The following is a 16,480-nucleotide window of genomic DNA, read 5'->3' as shown; positions in this document are numbered from 1 at the left end:
GACAATATACAACGCATCGGTGCGGGCAGCGGGTACTTCGAACGGATGGAACGACGGTTGAGAGTGGTGCCCTCAGACGAAACTCTTGAATGCCGCCCCGGATCGCCGCTGCGCTGCAACGAAGGCGTGACATAGTATGAAGGAGGCCTGGTCCAACGGGCGGATGTCGATCTGCACGACGGCGCGAAAAGCACTCCGTGGCGACCACCGAGGATGCGCCTAGGAGCGATACTACACATCCACAGAGCGCCTTGAAGTATACGTCGCGCGAGGAGACGAAGGTCCGCTGGGACTAGCGCCCCAATCGAGAGAGATCTTTATGGAGATGGATGTGTCAGGGATATGTGGAATGCACAGAGGACTGGAGCGGCGCAAGCGAGAGGAATGAGCCGTTTCCGGAAGAGGCGCACCAGCCAAAAATAGTCTCCCGTATGCGACCAGGACGTCTAGGAGGGTCTGATGCAGATAGACGACCCAGTAAGCGATAGTCGCGGCCAACCGAAATCATGACTTATCACTCACATAGCTTCTTGTTTGGAGTAGCGGGGCCTCATACCATGTACCGCGGCGCCAACTGGGCCGTGATTGTGTCAAGACACAACCACTCGGGACTGGAGAGGGCGCCCACCGGCGATGAGGCGCAGGACGCCTACGTGACGAAAGCGGCACCGACAGAGGGACTAGCGGATGACGGGTATGAAGTATGTGGTGAACGCGCAGTGCGGCGCTCTCGCGTGCGTCGCCGAGTCGAGCGGCACGAACGGGAGCAGCGCGGGGAGGCGGCATCCGGGAACGCGCACGGCGAAGGCGTCGGCATGCCCCTACGTACTCGAGTTTGCCGAGTGCATAATTGTAGGATCGACCATTATGCCTGGGCATGAGCATGTACATGAGGTCGTGCAGAGGAGCGGCGGTGCCTGTCATCGTGCGCGGCATACAAGGCAGCGCTGGGCGAGCAGCGCGGGCTTGGTACAGAGGTAGGTGCGCAGTTCGATGGACTCTTGTAGCAGGGGGTAAGAGGTCGCTAAAGGGGAGAGTAATCGAAGCGTTGGTGAGGTACGATGTTGAGTATACACACCTGGCACAGATGGTTGGCCAGATTGCGACTCTGTCGACCATCCCTTCCTCCGGCACCCTGAAGAACTCTGGCCGCTGTTCTACGTCTGAGACAGGTTGTACGGAGCGACAAAAAATCAAACGCACCTTCCGCAGATACAATTGCTCGTAGAACTCCATACTGCGTCGAGCGCGTCGATCTGCGAAGACCGGTCGGTCAATCCTCAGGCCGCCAGTCGCCTGGCCCTGAAAACAGCAACCGCTGCGCGCGAGTGTCAGTTTCCATGCAGCGTCGTACGGCCTTCAGAATTTCCTACCAGGAGCGTGACGTCGCGCATCGACGACGAGGAGCACAGATTGTAGGAGAAGGTCGTGGTGAGCCACTGCAGCGCGCGTAGCGAAACAGTCTGATGATGCGTGGTATCCGGCTTTGTGGCTGCCGAGTATGGGAGGTGCAGAGGAGGAGGAGGAGGCGGTCGTGTGTGAGGAGGAGAAGATGACGGGCGACGCGCGCAGCACGTGATGGGCGCGTTCGCCGACGAGGCGGTCGCCCCAAGGTCGCCCAGCTGCGTCGTTCCTCCTCCTCGTTCTCCTCAGCGCCGCATCGGTGCTCACTCACCAGCTGCTGCCCATCGTCCCTGTCTCCGTCCCGCTCCTCCCGATCGCCGACGGCCTTGTCTCCGACTGTCCGGTTCAGCTCTGTCCTCCTACCTACATAGCACATCTACATTCTCTGGTACTCATGACGCGACATGTCAACATACGCCGGAACGAATACATCGAGAACTCTGTCGTCGGCCTCCCCGAATGGCTGCACCGCCGGGTTTACCGGCGAGGTTACCTGCAGTCAGCTTGCACAGTCCGCCGCACGATAGACGTCAGACAAGGATATCCTGAGGCACGAAGGTTGAAGGAATGGTCTACGTCTGCATGGGGAGACTAGATAGACCGACCCTGCATGTCAATCCGCTCACAACACTACTTGAGACCTGGGATATCCAGGACCTGGCCCCGTCAGGAGGCGAGCCGCTACACTTGGGCTTGGCTGACCTTCCTCGCCTCTTACACCGTGCTCCGCGATTGCTCACTGAATCTCCTGCTCGTCTCGTGTATGTGCAGATATCCGCGACAGTTCTGTCAACCTGTCAACACCCCACAACTTCACTCGCAACATACACCATGATCCCTGTACACATACCGTGCATCTCGCCTACGAACGTGAGTCCCGCATTTCTGCTCGCGTGTCTCAGCTCGCTCAATTGCTTGCGCAAGCAACACTACCGTCACGCGCAGGTCCTCTTCAGATGAACATTTGAACCCGTCCCAGCATGTGCCGCCATCCTCGGCTAGGCCCATATCTTTGCCTATCGGCACTGTGCTGAGGTCTCCCGGCCTGTCCAGATCGTCTCTACGACGGTTGCTACCTGCGTATCATGCCACGCAGAAGCCGTTCCCCCCCTTCTCCGTCCATCTAGTGAGACGGCGCACAGGAAGGTCCGAGGCCCGTCCAGAGGTGCGCGCCGGCACTGACAATGCATAAATGCGCTTACATGCTCCGCTGTAGGGCATATCCTGAACAGGCACGGACGACTGCTGCAGAGACACGCGGCCGTACCTTCGCCCTAGCACTACCCTTCCCTTGACGCTCGGAGGTGCCTCCGTCTTGAGTCGCACTCTCAGGCTCCCCTTTCCCGCAGGTGAGCTCTGCAGCTGTTGTCCTGGGGTTGCCGCGCTGCTGCAAGGCCCTGTTAGTCGTCTATCGTCGATTGACGACCTCTTGCACCTATGTAGTCGCTTTCGATTCCCCCGGAGTTCGAAGATGGCTCAGTCGAGAGGCTGATGGACAAAGTCGTCGTGATCGGTGCGTCTCTTCTGGTCCAATTGTCTGCGACGCCGGCAGTGCTCTTCGCACAACTGACGAGTGCTCATACATATCCGTGAGCACTAGTACTTCCTTCTCGTCGCATTGACACTCAGCCGTCATCGTCGTAGTAGATGGTATATGCTACTCGTCGAGGCATGGTGCAGGTGGCCCGACGAGTCCAGTCGACGGCTACTCAGCGTCTTACCGGGTCCTTCCTCTGTCGAATATCTGCAATTGAATGGCTTTGATCCGGACATGCAACGGCGCGAATAACACGGAAGGAGACGCGTTAATAAGCTAATTCCTTCAAGACTATGCTTTGTACCAAGAGTGTCGTCGTGATATCTGTTGTCCTAAACACAATGTCCGTCGTTGAGAATTTGACCGTGTATCGTACAACATCCAGCGCGACCAACTGCGTCCGCCCGACCCCTTCATGCCAGTGTCCGTCTCCCTCCGAATTCCCTCTTGAGCTTCGTTCTACTGTTCCGTTCCTACGGGTGTGTTTTCTTCGACATCCTCGCCTCCGCGATCGCTCGATGTGTCCTCTACGGGAACATGCAAATGGCCGGTTTGTAAGTGCACCGTTGCGAGGTATGACATTGGGCCACTTACCATGGGCACACAAGTAATAATCTCCGAACTGTCCGCCGAATAGAAGTCCAACGACACTATTCCACGATCCAACCACGGCGTAAAGAGAGTGATCATGTAGGCCTTGATAGTGGCTACCACGGCGAGATTGCCCTGTATGTCCCCGGAATCGAAAACAACCTCTACGGGGCTGTAGTGAGTGTGCAGCGGAAGCCCATTGAATATCTCGCGCGAGAGAATGGCGTGAAAGGCAGAGATGGACTCGGCAGGATCTAGTACCGTGGGTGTCCGTCCATGATCCTGGGGAAGCACCTCGAGGCAAGCTAGAGTGAACCGAATACACACGTGCTGCAGGTCCACGCTGACGATGTCTGATAGGACGGCGGTGAGAGCACTGTGTATCTTCTGTGGCGATGGGGCAATGTCCCGAAGGTCTATGTGCAACGTTTGCAGAGTCGTATTCCCTGCGAGGGACGGAGTGGCCTCGACATCTACAAATGGAATCAGTTGGCAGTCAGACACATGTACGTACTACACATGGAAAGCTGACCTGGGTCCACCGAGCATCCCCAATCAAGAATCCTGAGCCGATGTCCGAGTGCATGGAGCACACGGCTAGTACATGATACAAGTGTGGCGGATGGCCGGCCTGTAAGATAGATATTCAACTCCTCCAGTTTGCTGCACGTATCAGGGGTATTGAGCAGCTGCAGAAGCTGCAGTGCGCTTTGATCGGGGACGTTCATAAGGGTAAAGCTTTCCCATGCGTGTATATACGTGTTCTCCGTACGCGCAGGAACTGTCTCCTCGAGTGCGATCATAGGGCCCGAGGCAAATCGGTACTGTGCTTCGAATGATGTCAGACGGCGAAAATGCGCCAGGCATTGCTGAAGAGCTGAGGTCGAAGTAAAGAATCGCAGGTCAACGGCGAGGCGAGTAACAGTGGATGAGTTCGCGACTACCATACGCAGCAGAGCTTGATAATCGAGGGCCGTTGTTCCTTGGTAGTCCGAGGACACATCAGGATACTCTGGCCCGCCATGTCCGGAACCGCAAAGATCAATAGACTTGAGCCTATGTGAACGGGCTCGGAGAGCGATGTGGTCGGGGACCGATCCCGGTCTGAGGGGGTGCTGTAGTGTTACGTTGTGAAGATACAGCCACGTAAGGCTGGGAAGGGCATTGATCACCCTGCGAAGATCCGGCAGACTGCGAAACCTGCAGTCGTACATCTGTAGGCTTGAGATGCTGGTGTAAGAAGACAGGTAGATGAAGAAGCTATCGTGCGGTGTCTTGGTTGACCAGTCCAGGGCAACGAGTTCCACGTCACGCAGTTCCGGTAGTATCCATCCAGGAATGAACATAGGCCAAACGTGCGCAAACGGCTTGCTGGCATTGTCGGAAATCCTCACTCGCCAGAAGCGTTTGCGACATGGCGCATTACGAAGGGATGTGAGTGTATGCGCATGATCTTGCAGGGCCTCTCGGGTTCGACAGGTGATGTCATGCGCTGGCAGAAGTCGCCGTGCAGCATGATACCAAGCGGGGCAAATGCGCGTGCAGCTGACCGCTAGCTGGACCGGTTCGTCCCAGAGGAATTCGCAAATGCGCTCGATCAGCTCTTGCGGGAATCGCGGACCCGTATCGCTGAGAAAGCACAAAGCCATGAATCACGTATTCACCCCAATCCTCCGGGAGGAGGAGCCGTGGGTCACGCACCTTAAGTATATGGGTCGCCTGAACAGAATCTCAATACCAGGACGCCACTCGGATGCTGAGCCTGAGTCCTCAGTCTCTTCATCCCCGGACTCCTCTTCCCCGGACTCCTCGCCCGTCAGCTTGTCAGGGATGATGCCCTGATCAGCAATCTGATCCTCCATTTGTTCGGTCGTGTGCACCGAGAACTTCATCGTAGCCGCTGTGATCCAACTACATAGCGACTCCGTCAATACGGTCACATCACATTGGAAATATGTTCATACAAATGCAGTGCTTGGACTATCGGTCTTCCGACGTCCGTTGATTCAGAGCGTCGCTTGTAGTGAGGTTGAAAGCGAACCGCTTGCGCGTTATGTAGTCACTGTCCCGGGTATACCCACGTTAGACTTGATCACATACTCATTATGCCGCACACAGCTTACCTAGCTAGCTCGCGGTGTTCGTTCAGACAGGAATCAGGACTGAATGTACACGATCCAGATGCGGTCACAATGACAGGATCGACGATTGGTGCGTTGTCCGCGACGGACTCGGATTCGAGACGTGGATGGATGTTACTCTGGAGTGGAGGTAGCGCCTCGAGAACGCGGCGGGTCAGGTCGACTTGGTCGAGAAGAGGGCACCGTTTTAACCGCGAGGCATGTCCATGCGATGTCGGTACACGCCGAACGGCGCCATTGTATTAGGGGATTACTGCCTCATGTTCAAGGGCAGCTGAGAAGCAGCTGCGCATTTAGGTTCGCGATTACCCACACGCTACGCCATACGTTGCGCTCGGAAATGATACGCATACCGTCGTAACTCATCCCCCAGGGCACATTGTGAGTACGTCCTGTAGGCATGGAGACGTTCACGTACCTCATAATCATGAGACATACTCACGTACTACTGGTACGCTGCCACGCACAGAAAACAGTGCAGAGAGGGCGGACGGCACAGGAGCGCCCTTTATCAAATGGGAGACCTGTCAAAGTGGTCGAAGGCTGTTGTATGAGCACTGGGTTTGAGATAGAAGGCCAGTAGTTCCGCACCGTGTGTCTCCCGACAACGCATAAATCACTTGTACTAAGGCAGTGATTCCTCAGGCCGCGCGTATAGAAGACTGCTGCGCCAGCGGTGTCCTGAGACGTGTATTCGAGTCCCCTGATGTTATTTGGAATACATGGACAGCTAAGTGTATCCTGGAGGACGCGGAAACGTGATGGCGCACAGAGAGGAAGCTGGATGGTGTCAGCGCGCTGACAACGCGACACGCAGTCCACACGTGACGGACGCGTCTCATCCACTCGCCGACTGGTCAATCATAATGCCGTACACGAGCCGTACCGTCTCCTTCTCTCACCACTACACCGCGTCTTCTATAAAGCAGCTCTAGTAGCTCGGGGCACCCTATATCACCAATCGTCCGATTGCAGATGACGCAGAGTTCACCCCTTCCGACAGAGGTCCCCTTCTGTCGGCGCGGTGCAGCCCTCCCCGACGCCGTCGAAAGAACCGTCAAACCACGCGATAAGACAGACGACGTAGTGCTACTGATGGGTACGTGTCTGCCTCTTCAGATGGATTCACTCTGTACCAGTGAACTTGACGGCTCACCTCGTGCGTTACAGCCTTACAGGCTACCACCGACGCAGTGCCGTGTGTACCCGCTCGTTGCAGTTGTCTTCGGTTACGGACACTGGTGAGTCTTCATTCATTCTCTCTTCTCCCTCGCTTGCTCCGTCGGCCAGCGCGCTCCAACAGTCAAGTGTTCCTTCCACTTCCTTTGTGTTCGTTCCGCATATATGCGCTTCGATTGCGGTGTTACTGGTATCCCGCAATACGACCTAGGTCATGTAGTTTGGATATATCATCCATCCATCCCCTTCCTTCGACTCATTGCCGTACGTATATGCAGCCGTCATCCCAACTGGGACACAAGACTGCAGGAGCCGCACGAGCCCTGTACATAATGAGTCCAGGTTCAATTGGATGCGAACACGGGTGGATATGCTCGAACGCAACGAAAGGATATTGGGCGATGTCGGACCGCTGACGACGCGCCGCACGATCCGTACGTGATGAACGCGTCCTCCAGGCTCAAGCACTTGAGCGAGTCCTCATGCAACGAAGATATCGCCGCATCTTCCGCCTTCTAGTATCGCCCATCTAGACTTCGGTACCGCGCATACACACGAGTACTCTGGTGCACAACCGTGACAGTTGAGGGCATCGTATGACTCCCGCGGGTTGCTCGGCTCAAGGCCGTACCAGGCGTGGCACTACCTCGATGGGCAGTCAAACTCATCCAGGGATGAGGGGCCCGGAACCTGACGCACAGCACGGTTCGCATTCATGAGAATCCCAGCTCCCCGTGCGAGCTGCGCACCTTGCGTTGGCGTGGCGAATGGCTCGCGGGAGAGCGCGGCGTGGGTGGCAGCGACCGGGCTCGGTTCCTCCGCGTGGGCGTGCACATTGGCCCGACATGCGTTGGTGATCCAAGCACTGGAGCGCGACGCGCAACCTGCACCGACGCAATTGCGTGCCGTCGATTGGCCAGAACAGCAAGAGGAAAGTGCTGTAGATCGACGTCGTGGTCGACAGCGAGGAGACAATATGCAAATAACATAGCTTCTGCAGCCCGATGGCGCAGGCGAGTGGAGGAACAGCGTAAGGCCGGCACTGCGGAGCCTACAGCTTTGACTCGTTAGTATGCGACGAACAAACGGCGTGAGGAGTGGACGCATACTTCGGCGTATGAACGTACAGCGCTTAGAATTGGTCGTCTCATGCGAGCCTCTTGGGTGCAGCCCGCGATTGTCGCAGCGCTGCAACAAAGGCGTGACACAACAACGGGGAATGCGAGTCCGACGGACGGATGTCTATCCGCTCGACAGCGCGTCGCTCCTGCCAAAAGGGCAAGAAGCACTCCGTGGCGAATACCAAAGAGAGGTCCCAGAGCGATACCGCATACGCACGGGTCACCTGGGCTGCATCCGTAGTGTGGCTAGACGGAGCTTCGCTGGGCGTAGCTCCCCGTTCGAGTTCGTTGGGAGATTGGACGTGTCGGAGGTCGTGGAATGCACGGAGGAACAACGGAAAGGGCACGAACAAGACATGCAAAGTCAAGTCCCGAAGGGGTGCGTGTATGCGACCGAACCGTCTAGGAGGGTCTGATGCGGCGGCACCGCGAGAAGAACTGGTGGGCGATAGTCGCAGCTGAGCGAATCTATGAGCAAGAACTCACAGAATTCTTGCTTGGAGTAGCGGGAGCTCCTTCCACGTCCCGCAGTGTTGACTGGGCCGTGACTATGTCAACACACATTCATTCGAGACCAGAGAGGACGCGCCTGAGACGAGGCGGAGCACGCCTGCGTGATGGAAGTGGTACCGGCGGTGGGACAAGCGAGCAGGAGGCATGGGGCATATGGCGTAGCTGAAGAAGGCGGGGTACGGCGCCCTCGGTGGCGCCGCCCAGTCAAGCAGCGCGAATGTGAGGTGCTCCAGCGCGGGAGGCGGCACCCGCAAATGCGCACGACGAAGGTGTGCGCCTGCGTGTTCGAGTTCGCCGGGCGCGCAGCTGTAGGACGGCTCGTTCTGCTGAAACACGAGCACCCGCATGAAGTCATGCAGAGCGGCGGTGCTGCCTATCGTCACGCGCGGCATGCGAGGCAGCACTGGGCGAGCAGGAAGGGCCCGCCGTAGAGGCAGGCGCGCAATGATTTCAATGAGGTCTTGTAGCAGAGCGGGCGCAGCATTGCTAGATCAGGGAAATCGACGCGTTGGTTATTTGGGTAAGGCACGATGATGAGTATACGTACCTAGGCCTGGCACAGATCCTTAGCCAAAATACAACCCTGTCGACCGTTGCTTCCTCCAGGGACATCCGAGTCTGGAAGGACTCTGCCTACTGTTCTGGATCTAAGACAAGGTCTCCAGTATCACAGAGAAACGTCCGGTATTCAAACTTACCTCTCTCAGATAGGACTGCTGAGAGAGCCACATAGTACGTCGAGCGCGTCGATCTGCGAAGACCGGTCAATCAGCAGGCCATCGCTCGCCTGGCCCTGGGATCAGCATTCGCTGCGTGCGAATGTGAGTTAGCGAGCGCAGTACAGTACCAAGGCGGTCTCACCGGGAGCGTGAGGCCATGCATGAACGGATGGCTTGCTAGACACTCGGCGGATCGACCCCAGTGGAAAGAGCAGGGCGAGGGGCACAAAGTCTAGGAAGGCGGACTTGGTCGACCATCGCAGCGCGCATATAAGTGGAGCGGTGTTCCCCTGTCCGGCTATGCGAGAGCAGAGTATGGGATGGCATGCAGAGGAGGAGGAGGTGGTCGTGCGCGAGGACGAGAGGAAGACGATGCGCGCCGCACGTGATGGGCGCGTTCGCCGACGCGTCGCCCAAGCCTTCGACGTCGTCGTTCCCCTCCGCGCCGCATCCGTCCGCACCTAATGTACTGCTATCCCCGTCACTGCCGTCAGGAGCGCTAACCTCTCAGTTCCGCGGGCCTTCAGTCTGAGGTTTCTGTCCGGCTGTCCCCAGACTCTCCCAGCTGCCAGCTTCGTGTCCCGCTCCTACGTTCCCCATCGTCTTGTACCCCTGGTGAATCCACCCTGGCAAGACTCGCATCTGCAAATGGAAATCTTGATCGTATACCAGGCGGTCCGCATCGAGAAGAAAATAACGCGTGCGGTACCTTCAGTCAATAACACCGGGCCATGAGCTATGTACACACGTATCGCCCGGGCTGCACGACGGAACAGGTCGCTGCGACCAGAACACGCGCCTCGCCTCAACCAGCTGTCCGTTCCATAGTCGCGTCGATACCGTGTCCGAGTCGAAGGTGACGTCCCTCCGCCAGGCGTCCAGGCAGAGAAGACGAGAGGGCTTCGAGTACGGTCGACGCATGGGAAGCATATATCCCTCGCCCCCAGGTGAGTAGACATCAGCCGATCCTTTCGCATTGCTGTGGTGAGCACAGACGAGATGGCACCTGTGATTTTCGTGCGTCTCATGCGTATAGGAGATATACACCTCGATATCCGCCGGTTGTAAATCGCCCATGTCATCATCAGCGCTCAATGCTGTAACCCTCCTGTGTCCTGTTCTGCTCTTCAGTCATCCCTTTACGAGCCTGCCCTGATCACTTGTGCTGCTAGATCTCATCCCTATCCTGGACTTGCTGAATTATCATTGTCTATTTCTCTATGACATCAACGAGGTCAATGGACACCTTAAATGGATCAGTCGCCGTCTTCACGCTCACTACCACGATCATATGGGGTCTATCAATCTCGTGAGTTAGTCCCGTTTGTCGGTTTATTCACACTGATCTACTTCACATTCTCTTCGGCTGGTCCACAAGACAGACTGTGCCCTTCGTGCCGCGCACTCATGCTGTCCATGGCCAAAGTTCTACATCGCGCTTCTATGCTCCAACGGTCTGGTGCGGGACGGGCAGCGACGTAGACACTTCAACGCGGCAAGTGAACCCTGGAGGTCCGACGTCGTTCCGGAATTGATAGCTTCTGCGACAAGCACCATCGAGTTGTGCATAAAAAGGCGGTGTACCTAGCGCCTATAAGGTACGTGTTATCCTTGCGCCCTAAGGCTGTGAGTTTGCGACCGCACTGCATCCTCATGTTATGTAGTATGTAGCATATATAAGCTGCTCAAAGTGGGACAATTCCTCAACCTCGAGCTGGCAATTCTCCCGGGTGTGCGTGACATCTGAGCTGCTGCTAGTACCTCAGTCCGGTGAGTTCCCGTTCTGGTTCGCTTGCGTATCTTAAGGGAGACTGAACTTAGCTATTCACTGATTAGGCTCAGTGAGGCGCTGGAGCGTCGCTGTAGTAAGCTCGCCCTCCCTTGTGATTCCACTGTGGTGCGTTACGCTCAATGACAACAGATATTGCACCGGATACTAGAAAGGTTCAGTCATCACCGACAGGTTTGGAGCGCGGTAGGAAGAATGGCTAGACCAAGTGACTCGGATACTTCAGCACAGAACACGCCGAAACAGAATATCAGTACGGATCGAGCATGGGCCCAGTGCGCTAAAGACGTGTGGAGTGATGAAGCAGATCGCGTGAAGACATGGAACGATGAAATTGACACCTTATTGGTTTTTGTACGTAGCCCCATTCGTATCCTTTTGCAGATCAGTCCAATCTCATTCATGCTGACGTCTATATACACTCCATAGGCGGGTCTCTTCTCGGCAATACTGACGGCTTTTGTCGTCCAGTACTACCCGACTCTACAAGCCAGCGGCGGTGCGCAGCCGCAGATTGTCATCATCTCGACCCCCGACAGCGCCAACCTCACCGTCTCCTATCCCGCACCACCACCCACTCCCGTAACGGCGTTAGCCATCGCCATAAACGCACTATGGTTCGTCGCGCTCGTTTTCAGCATCACATCCGCATCGCTGGGTATCAGCGTGAAGCAATGGCTGGCGCATTACATCCCCTCAGAGTCGGATATCGGCGACGCTCGCCTCCGCCTGCATATCTGGCGTCTGCGCTCACGCGGTCTGGCGCGGTGGCACGTACCGGAGATCATCGGCCTACTCCCGTTGCTGCTGCAGGTGGCCCTCGCACTCTTTCTCGTCGGGCTTGTCCTCTTTCTGTGGACGCTCAACGGAGCGATTGCCTACCTGATGATGGTCCTCATATCTGTGCTGCTGGCATTTACAGCGGCAACCGCGCTCATACCGCTCGTGGAGATCGACTGTCCGTTCAAATCACCAGTGTCGTGGTGGCTCTGTACTATGGTGTCGCGCGCCTTCGAGCAGTCGAGCGATGGTGCAGCCAACAGCCGTCCATTGGCAGGGACTTCGAATGGTATATTGCCCGGCTCGTGGAGACGTGGCGGCAATCGGTCGCACGATTGGCGGGCATTCTGGGCCAGCATGACACAGCAAGTCCTCTCTTGGCTAGACAGATGTACCACAAAGAGTAGCCAAGCGGTGCTCAGGTTGCGACAATTTCTGAGTACTCGAAGGACGGTTATTCGATCGCAGCCGCGTCGTCCGCGGAGCTGGACGGACAGGGAGCAGATGTGGCAGGCACTCCTCAGTGGAGACCTTGCCCCCGCAGGATCCTCCGAAGCAGCCATAGCTAACGCACGTCAGGAACAGGGACTTTTTGAGGCCTTCTTAGACAGCAGACCCAACGTCATCCGTGTTCGCAAGCACAACGGGCCTTCTGAAGCTCGAGCTACTCTGGCGACATGCGAGATCATTGCGGATTCGGCCAGTGGAGATTCCATTGGCCGAGTTGCAGTCAGCTTGCTGAAGACAATCCTAACAGCGCGCGAGCATGCCACCGTGACTCCGGAGCCCAGCATCACCTCTAACTCATTTCCTCCTCTCAACGGGAGTAGCATGGTCTCGAGGGGGCGCTTGGAGCACGGGTCGAGTGTCGTGTCAAGTGCAACAATTTCGAATCTGATGTCTGTCATCTACTCGAGTACAAGCATAGTCTCTACACCTCTTGATTCCGCGACGCGCGCCGCGATCACTCCCTTCCTTGAGTGGCTCCAGGATCGTGAAAGAACTCGTGCGTGCCTTCGGTCAACCATTACATTCCAATGCTAACATATGCATAGGTGAACGCGACCAGTTGATATGGGATATACTGTTCGCCGAGCTATCCACATACCTAGGAGCCCAAACCGACTCACACACCGAGGTCTATAGGGCCGCGATGGTGTCAGCGATTGTAGAGATGCTGCTCCAGATTATCGTTTGCGATGTCGGAGACAAGCGCTTGCACACTTGGAGGCCCGAGATGTACGGCCGCCTGCAAAGCTTATGCGATGTGGCATTTTCTACTGGTCCAGAGCTATTTCTCCGCGTGATCAAGGAGCGTCCGGACGTCGTGGTCTACATTGAGCACGTCTCTATTTCTCGTGCAGTATTCACACCCTCGTTGGACAGTGAGTCTCAATCGAATGTTGTTTATGTTCCTAACTGAAGAATTCCGATAGCTGTCATCTGTCTGGTGCGCTGCTCTGTCGAGCTCTCGAGGCAGGCCCGGGAGGGGACGTGGGTGCTCCACGACATCCATCATAGAGTCGGTAGCTCAGCCGTCCGGTTTATTGCTGCCGGCAGCATCCCGCACCCACTGGAACTGGAGCAGTCAAGACGAGTCAAATCCGAGTTGATCTCCTGCTGCCTCATTGAGCTGCGCATGCATGGCCATGGAATGATCCGGCTACCCCTGATCCGTATGCATTTGGCGATGATCGCGGCAGCAACCGCATATGACATGATACTACACGCCCCAGATACCCCTACACTCGCCGACGTGGAGTATCGAGAAGTGTGCATAGCTGCGAGGAGTGCGTTAGATGCGGCCAAACCGCCAATGAACGCGGTACACAGCAGATTTATTTCGCATTATGATGAAATGTTAGGACGACTCATAGGTATGTGCCTCCACAGATGAAACAAAGTCTGATATGACTGATCCTAACTCATTACAGAGCTTCACGGTTGAACGTCAAGAATGAGTACTGGGGGTATACCAGATTCACTCGATGATTGGAAGACAATCCGCGTTGCATATCATCGATGTCAGTTGTTAGCATATGTATATCGCTCTGCTTCGCCGGCCGTACACGTTTCTGTCTGGCTTCTCCTGACGCAGGCTCCTCATCTACGGGTTGCCCGCGTAGCGTTAAGTAGTCCGAGGCCGGGCGCATCGGGCGTTGTGGCTCAGCCATATCGATCTTCGCGTCTCGCTGAGCTCTTGTGCATATTGTCATACCTTCTGGCTTGCTCAACTTTCGTTCAGTAGCTCGGGAATAATACTTTATGCATATGTCATTACAGAATGTTGCTTCAAAGTTTATTGTAATTATCTGTGCATACTTACATGTCATGCGTACCACGGTGAGGATACAAGCGGAAGTCTTCGCAGCCTAGATCTGGGTAGAAGTGGACTTGCAAGACCCCGTGGTCTAGCCACGGCGCAAAGAGCGACACTATATGCACTTCGATTGCACTTCTTGCCAATGAATACGCCCTGCGTACCCAAGTCACCGACTCGCGGGACGCTGTCAAAGATTCGGCAACAGATAATGGAGTGAAAGACGGAGATAAAATCGTGAGCGTCCGCTTCGTCGTATGGTTCTTCGTCTGTGCCTCGAAGTGTCGCGGGGCCGAGGGTCGTCAGCTCCATGCTCGTCATGTTGGGCAACAATCTACTGAATATCGCTTGAACCGTCTGCGGCGTCGGTGATGTGATCCCATGTAACGAGACGTGAAGATGTCGAAGAGATGTGTTCGCCGTTAACTTTGAAACCATCATCCCAGAGTCTGTAACATACTTGGTGAGCATCCGAAGATCGATTCAGTCGGAGAAGGGTGCTACCTTCGTCAACAGTGCAGAGCCCGTGAAGCTTCTTCAACCTAGGTCCGCACAAGTGAAAAAGACGGATAATACACCGGAGAAGTGGTGCGGGGCGATTGGTCTCCAAATCCAGATCGAGCTCCTTCAATTTGTATCATGCATGTGGGGTCACCAGCAACTGTAAAAGCGGCGAAGCAGACCGTTCTACCACATCGTGGAGCGTGAGCTCTGAGAGCGGGCGGACCAGTACGTAGTCCGTGTCCAGAGGTGTAGCATATTCCGACCCAGCAGAGCCCAGGCCCGCTCGAAATGCACCGCCTACAGACAAGGAACGGAGCTGAGAAAGATGACGCAGATACCTCAGGAGGCACAATGCCGAGAATGATGACAAGCGCAGCGTGAAGTGCCGGACGGAAAGGTACATGGCACATGTACAGATAGCTTCGCAGGGCGTCGCGAGATTGCAATCTTGGCGAGAACGGCCTGCCGAGCACGGGTAGTACCAAGCGCAATGGATGTGCATGAAGTTGGGGAGCGCCAACGGATGATCCCAGAGTAAATCACAGATGTGTTTGATCAGTCCGTGCAGGAGCCGCGCAAGGGCGTCGCTGCGGTGGAGGTGCAAGTGAGCGTAGGCCTCGCGATCCAAGTTGCCCGTGTTCATACCTACATGGGTGGGCTGAACACAATCATAACGGGAGGCGTCCCCGCGGGCAGCTCAATTCCAGACCGTTCGCGTTGCTGTAGGTCGGAATGCGTGATGTCCAACACTTCCGTTCCAGATACATGCGCGATGGCTTCCGGAGGTGCGTCCGCGGCCTCTGTTGAAAAATCGATCTCGTCCATTCCGCAGCTGGTTGACTCAGTAAAACAGCATTGCACCGGATAGAGGGAGACGTACTCAGCAAAGGCTAGTGGCGTCAGTTCCTCAGAGGACCGTCATCGTCATGCAAAGTTCTACATCTATCAGATGTACAGCGATCAGTGGATCGCCGTCGATATCTCTTCGCACAGGACGCACATGATAGACGGACCGCCCGTCGCGTCTCGGACGCGTTTGAGAGGCCATTGTGAGTCCGAATCAAGTGTATTGCGACTGAGTCTCGAAGCGCATGTGGCCGACCTAGACCAGATCAGTCTGATGCACCACAAGCGGGATACTACGCTCGAATTCATGCTGATTCGAGAGTGTATCGCTGGAGAAACATGAGATCGTCGCCGTGCGATGTGACAGAGCTCTCTTTGGTTAGAGTGAGCATGAAGCTGCGGCAAGTGCGGGTCGCAGCTCTCGGGGTGGCCCGACCCAAAATGGACCACCGGGATGGGACTGGGGCAGTGGCAAACGACCTGTGCGAGCGGCAGCTTCAATCCTGTCCTGCTTTCCGGGTCGCGGGGAGAAAGCGCGACGTCGAGTAAGATCAGGGAAGCAAGATTTGCCCATTGAATGCGGTGATGTCTCGCGAAGCACGGAGAGGCGGGTAATAGTAGGTGATCCAAAGGGCCACCGAAAGTAACGAAGGCACGATCGGGATTCGGTACGAGCGAACGACACGGTAGGACGCGCTACGCGGTGTCCACGTGATGGACGCGTCGTACCTGGCCCCGCAAGTTGTTTATGAGCAGGAGGCTCTGCTGTGTTGCTTTGACTTGCTAAACTTCAGATCGTGCACACCCGCGCAACTGGTGGGATATTCAACATGGAATCGACAAAGACTGGACGCTCTATCGTGCTGGCTCCCCATCAAGTGTACTCTGCCAACAATGATGGTGAACTCACGACCCACTACGACACACAAGAGCAAGTCCACGTTCTGAGTACTCGCAGTGAGGTTGTCTCTCATTGGAGGGCGGCTACAGGAACGTGAGGAAGCGTAAGCGCATAAAGGCCAGAGTTCAAGGTGTC

The 16,480-nt window shown here is 56.0% G+C and overlaps 6 protein-coding genes across 6 annotated transcripts; 2 read left to right on the top strand and 4 right to left on the bottom strand.

The window, feature by feature from the left end:
- Nucleotides 1-3,414: 3,414 nt before the first annotated feature.
- On the bottom strand, nucleotides 3,415-5,424 carry C8Q71DRAFT_861498 (uncharacterized protein; the record flags this gene model as incomplete). The annotated part of the gene is made up of 4 exons (XM_047927914.1): nucleotides 3,415-3,468; nucleotides 3,536-4,005; nucleotides 4,065-5,161; nucleotides 5,234-5,424. 4 exons carry the CDS (start codon nucleotides 5,422-5,424, stop codon nucleotides 3,415-3,417), a joined length of 1,812 nt encoding a protein of 603 aa, XP_047774920.1.
- Nucleotides 5,425-6,264: 840 nt separating this feature from the next.
- On the top strand, nucleotides 6,265-7,318 carry C8Q71DRAFT_286502 (uncharacterized protein). Its single transcript, XM_047917542.1, has 2 exons — nucleotides 6,265-6,772; nucleotides 6,844-7,318. The coding sequence occupies exons 1-2, from the start codon at nucleotides 6,649-6,651 to the stop codon at nucleotides 7,266-7,268; spliced, it is 549 nt and encodes a 182-aa protein (XP_047774919.1). The 5' UTR covers nucleotides 6,265-6,648; the 3' UTR covers nucleotides 7,269-7,318.
- Nucleotides 7,216-8,170, bottom strand: C8Q71DRAFT_286626 (uncharacterized protein). The gene is made up of 3 exons (XM_047917543.1): nucleotides 7,962-8,170; nucleotides 7,602-7,903; nucleotides 7,216-7,542 (listed from the first exon to the last, which is right to left on the bottom strand). The coding sequence occupies exons 1-3, from the start codon at nucleotides 8,001-8,003 to the stop codon at nucleotides 7,368-7,370; spliced, it is 519 nt and encodes a 172-aa protein (XP_047774918.1). The 5' UTR covers nucleotides 8,004-8,170; the 3' UTR covers nucleotides 7,216-7,367.
- Nucleotides 8,041-9,570, bottom strand: C8Q71DRAFT_780604 (uncharacterized protein). Its single transcript, XM_047924850.1, has 5 exons — nucleotides 9,348-9,570; nucleotides 9,185-9,295; nucleotides 9,034-9,133; nucleotides 8,563-8,972; nucleotides 8,041-8,510 (listed from the first exon to the last, which is right to left on the bottom strand). Exons 3-5 carry the CDS (start codon nucleotides 9,096-9,098, stop codon nucleotides 8,338-8,340), a joined length of 648 nt encoding a protein of 215 aa, XP_047774917.1. The 5' UTR covers nucleotides 9,099-9,133; nucleotides 9,185-9,295; nucleotides 9,348-9,570; the 3' UTR covers nucleotides 8,041-8,337.
- Nucleotides 9,571-11,189: 1,619 nt separating this feature from the next.
- C8Q71DRAFT_714794 (uncharacterized protein) lies at nucleotides 11,190-11,996 on the top strand (the record flags this gene model as incomplete). The annotated part of the gene is made up of 2 exons (XM_047920996.1): nucleotides 11,190-11,348; nucleotides 11,424-11,996. Coding segments are annotated over 2 exons (732 nt in total), but the record flags the coding sequence as incomplete, so codon positions are not given.
- Nucleotides 11,997-13,702: 1,706 nt separating this feature from the next.
- C8Q71DRAFT_726678 (uncharacterized protein) lies at nucleotides 13,703-15,646 on the bottom strand (the record flags this gene model as incomplete). The annotated part of the gene is made up of 9 exons (XM_047921789.1): nucleotides 13,703-14,064; nucleotides 14,114-14,185; nucleotides 14,259-14,451; nucleotides 14,555-14,636; nucleotides 14,778-14,914; nucleotides 14,937-15,060; nucleotides 15,248-15,430; nucleotides 15,479-15,504; nucleotides 15,599-15,646. 9 exons carry the CDS (start codon nucleotides 15,644-15,646, stop codon nucleotides 13,703-13,705), a joined length of 1,227 nt encoding a protein of 408 aa, XP_047774915.1.
- Between the last annotated feature and the right edge of the window lie 834 nt (nucleotides 15,647-16,480).

The sequence above is a fragment of the Rhodofomes roseus genome, assembly GCF_022264815.1.
Source record: "Rhodofomes roseus strain CIRM-BRFM 1785 chromosome Unknown C8Q71scaffold_24, whole genome shotgun sequence".
Lineage (NCBI taxonomy): Eukaryota > Fungi > Basidiomycota > Agaricomycetes > Polyporales > Fomitopsidaceae > Rhodofomes > Rhodofomes roseus.
This window is presented reverse-complemented; position numbering and strand designations above follow the sequence as displayed.

Coding starts and splice junctions, on each gene's coding strand:
- C8Q71DRAFT_780604 (XM_047924850.1), bottom strand. CDS start 9,098: ATGTCCCTGGAGGAAGCAACGGTCGACAGGGTTGTATTTTGGCTAAGG. Junction 8,973..9,033: donor AGGATCTGTGCCAGGCCTAG/GTACGTATACTC, acceptor TCCCTGATCTAG/CAATGCTGCGCCCGCTCTGC. Junction 8,511..8,562: donor CGTGCTCCGCCTCGTCTCAG/GCGCGTCCTCTC, acceptor GTCACGGCCCAG/TCAACACTGCGGGACGTGGA.
- C8Q71DRAFT_286502 (XM_047917542.1), top strand. CDS start 6,649: ATGACGCAGAGTTCACCCCTTCCGACAGAGGTCCCCTTCTGTCGGCGC. Junction 6,773..6,843: donor CGACGTAGTGCTACTGATGG/GTACGTGTCTGC, acceptor CGTGCGTTACAG/CCTTACAGGCTACCACCGAC.
- C8Q71DRAFT_286626 (XM_047917543.1), bottom strand. CDS start 8,003: ATGAGACGACCAATTCTAAGCGCTGTACGTTCATACGCCGAA. Junction 7,904..7,961: donor CTGTACGTTCATACGCCGAA/GTATGCGTCCAC, acceptor TCAAAGCTGTAG/GCTCCGCAGTGCCGGCCTTA. Junction 7,543..7,601: donor ATTCGCCACGCCAACGCAAG/GTGCGCAGCTCG, acceptor GCTGTGCGTCAG/GTTCCGGGCCCCTCATCCCT.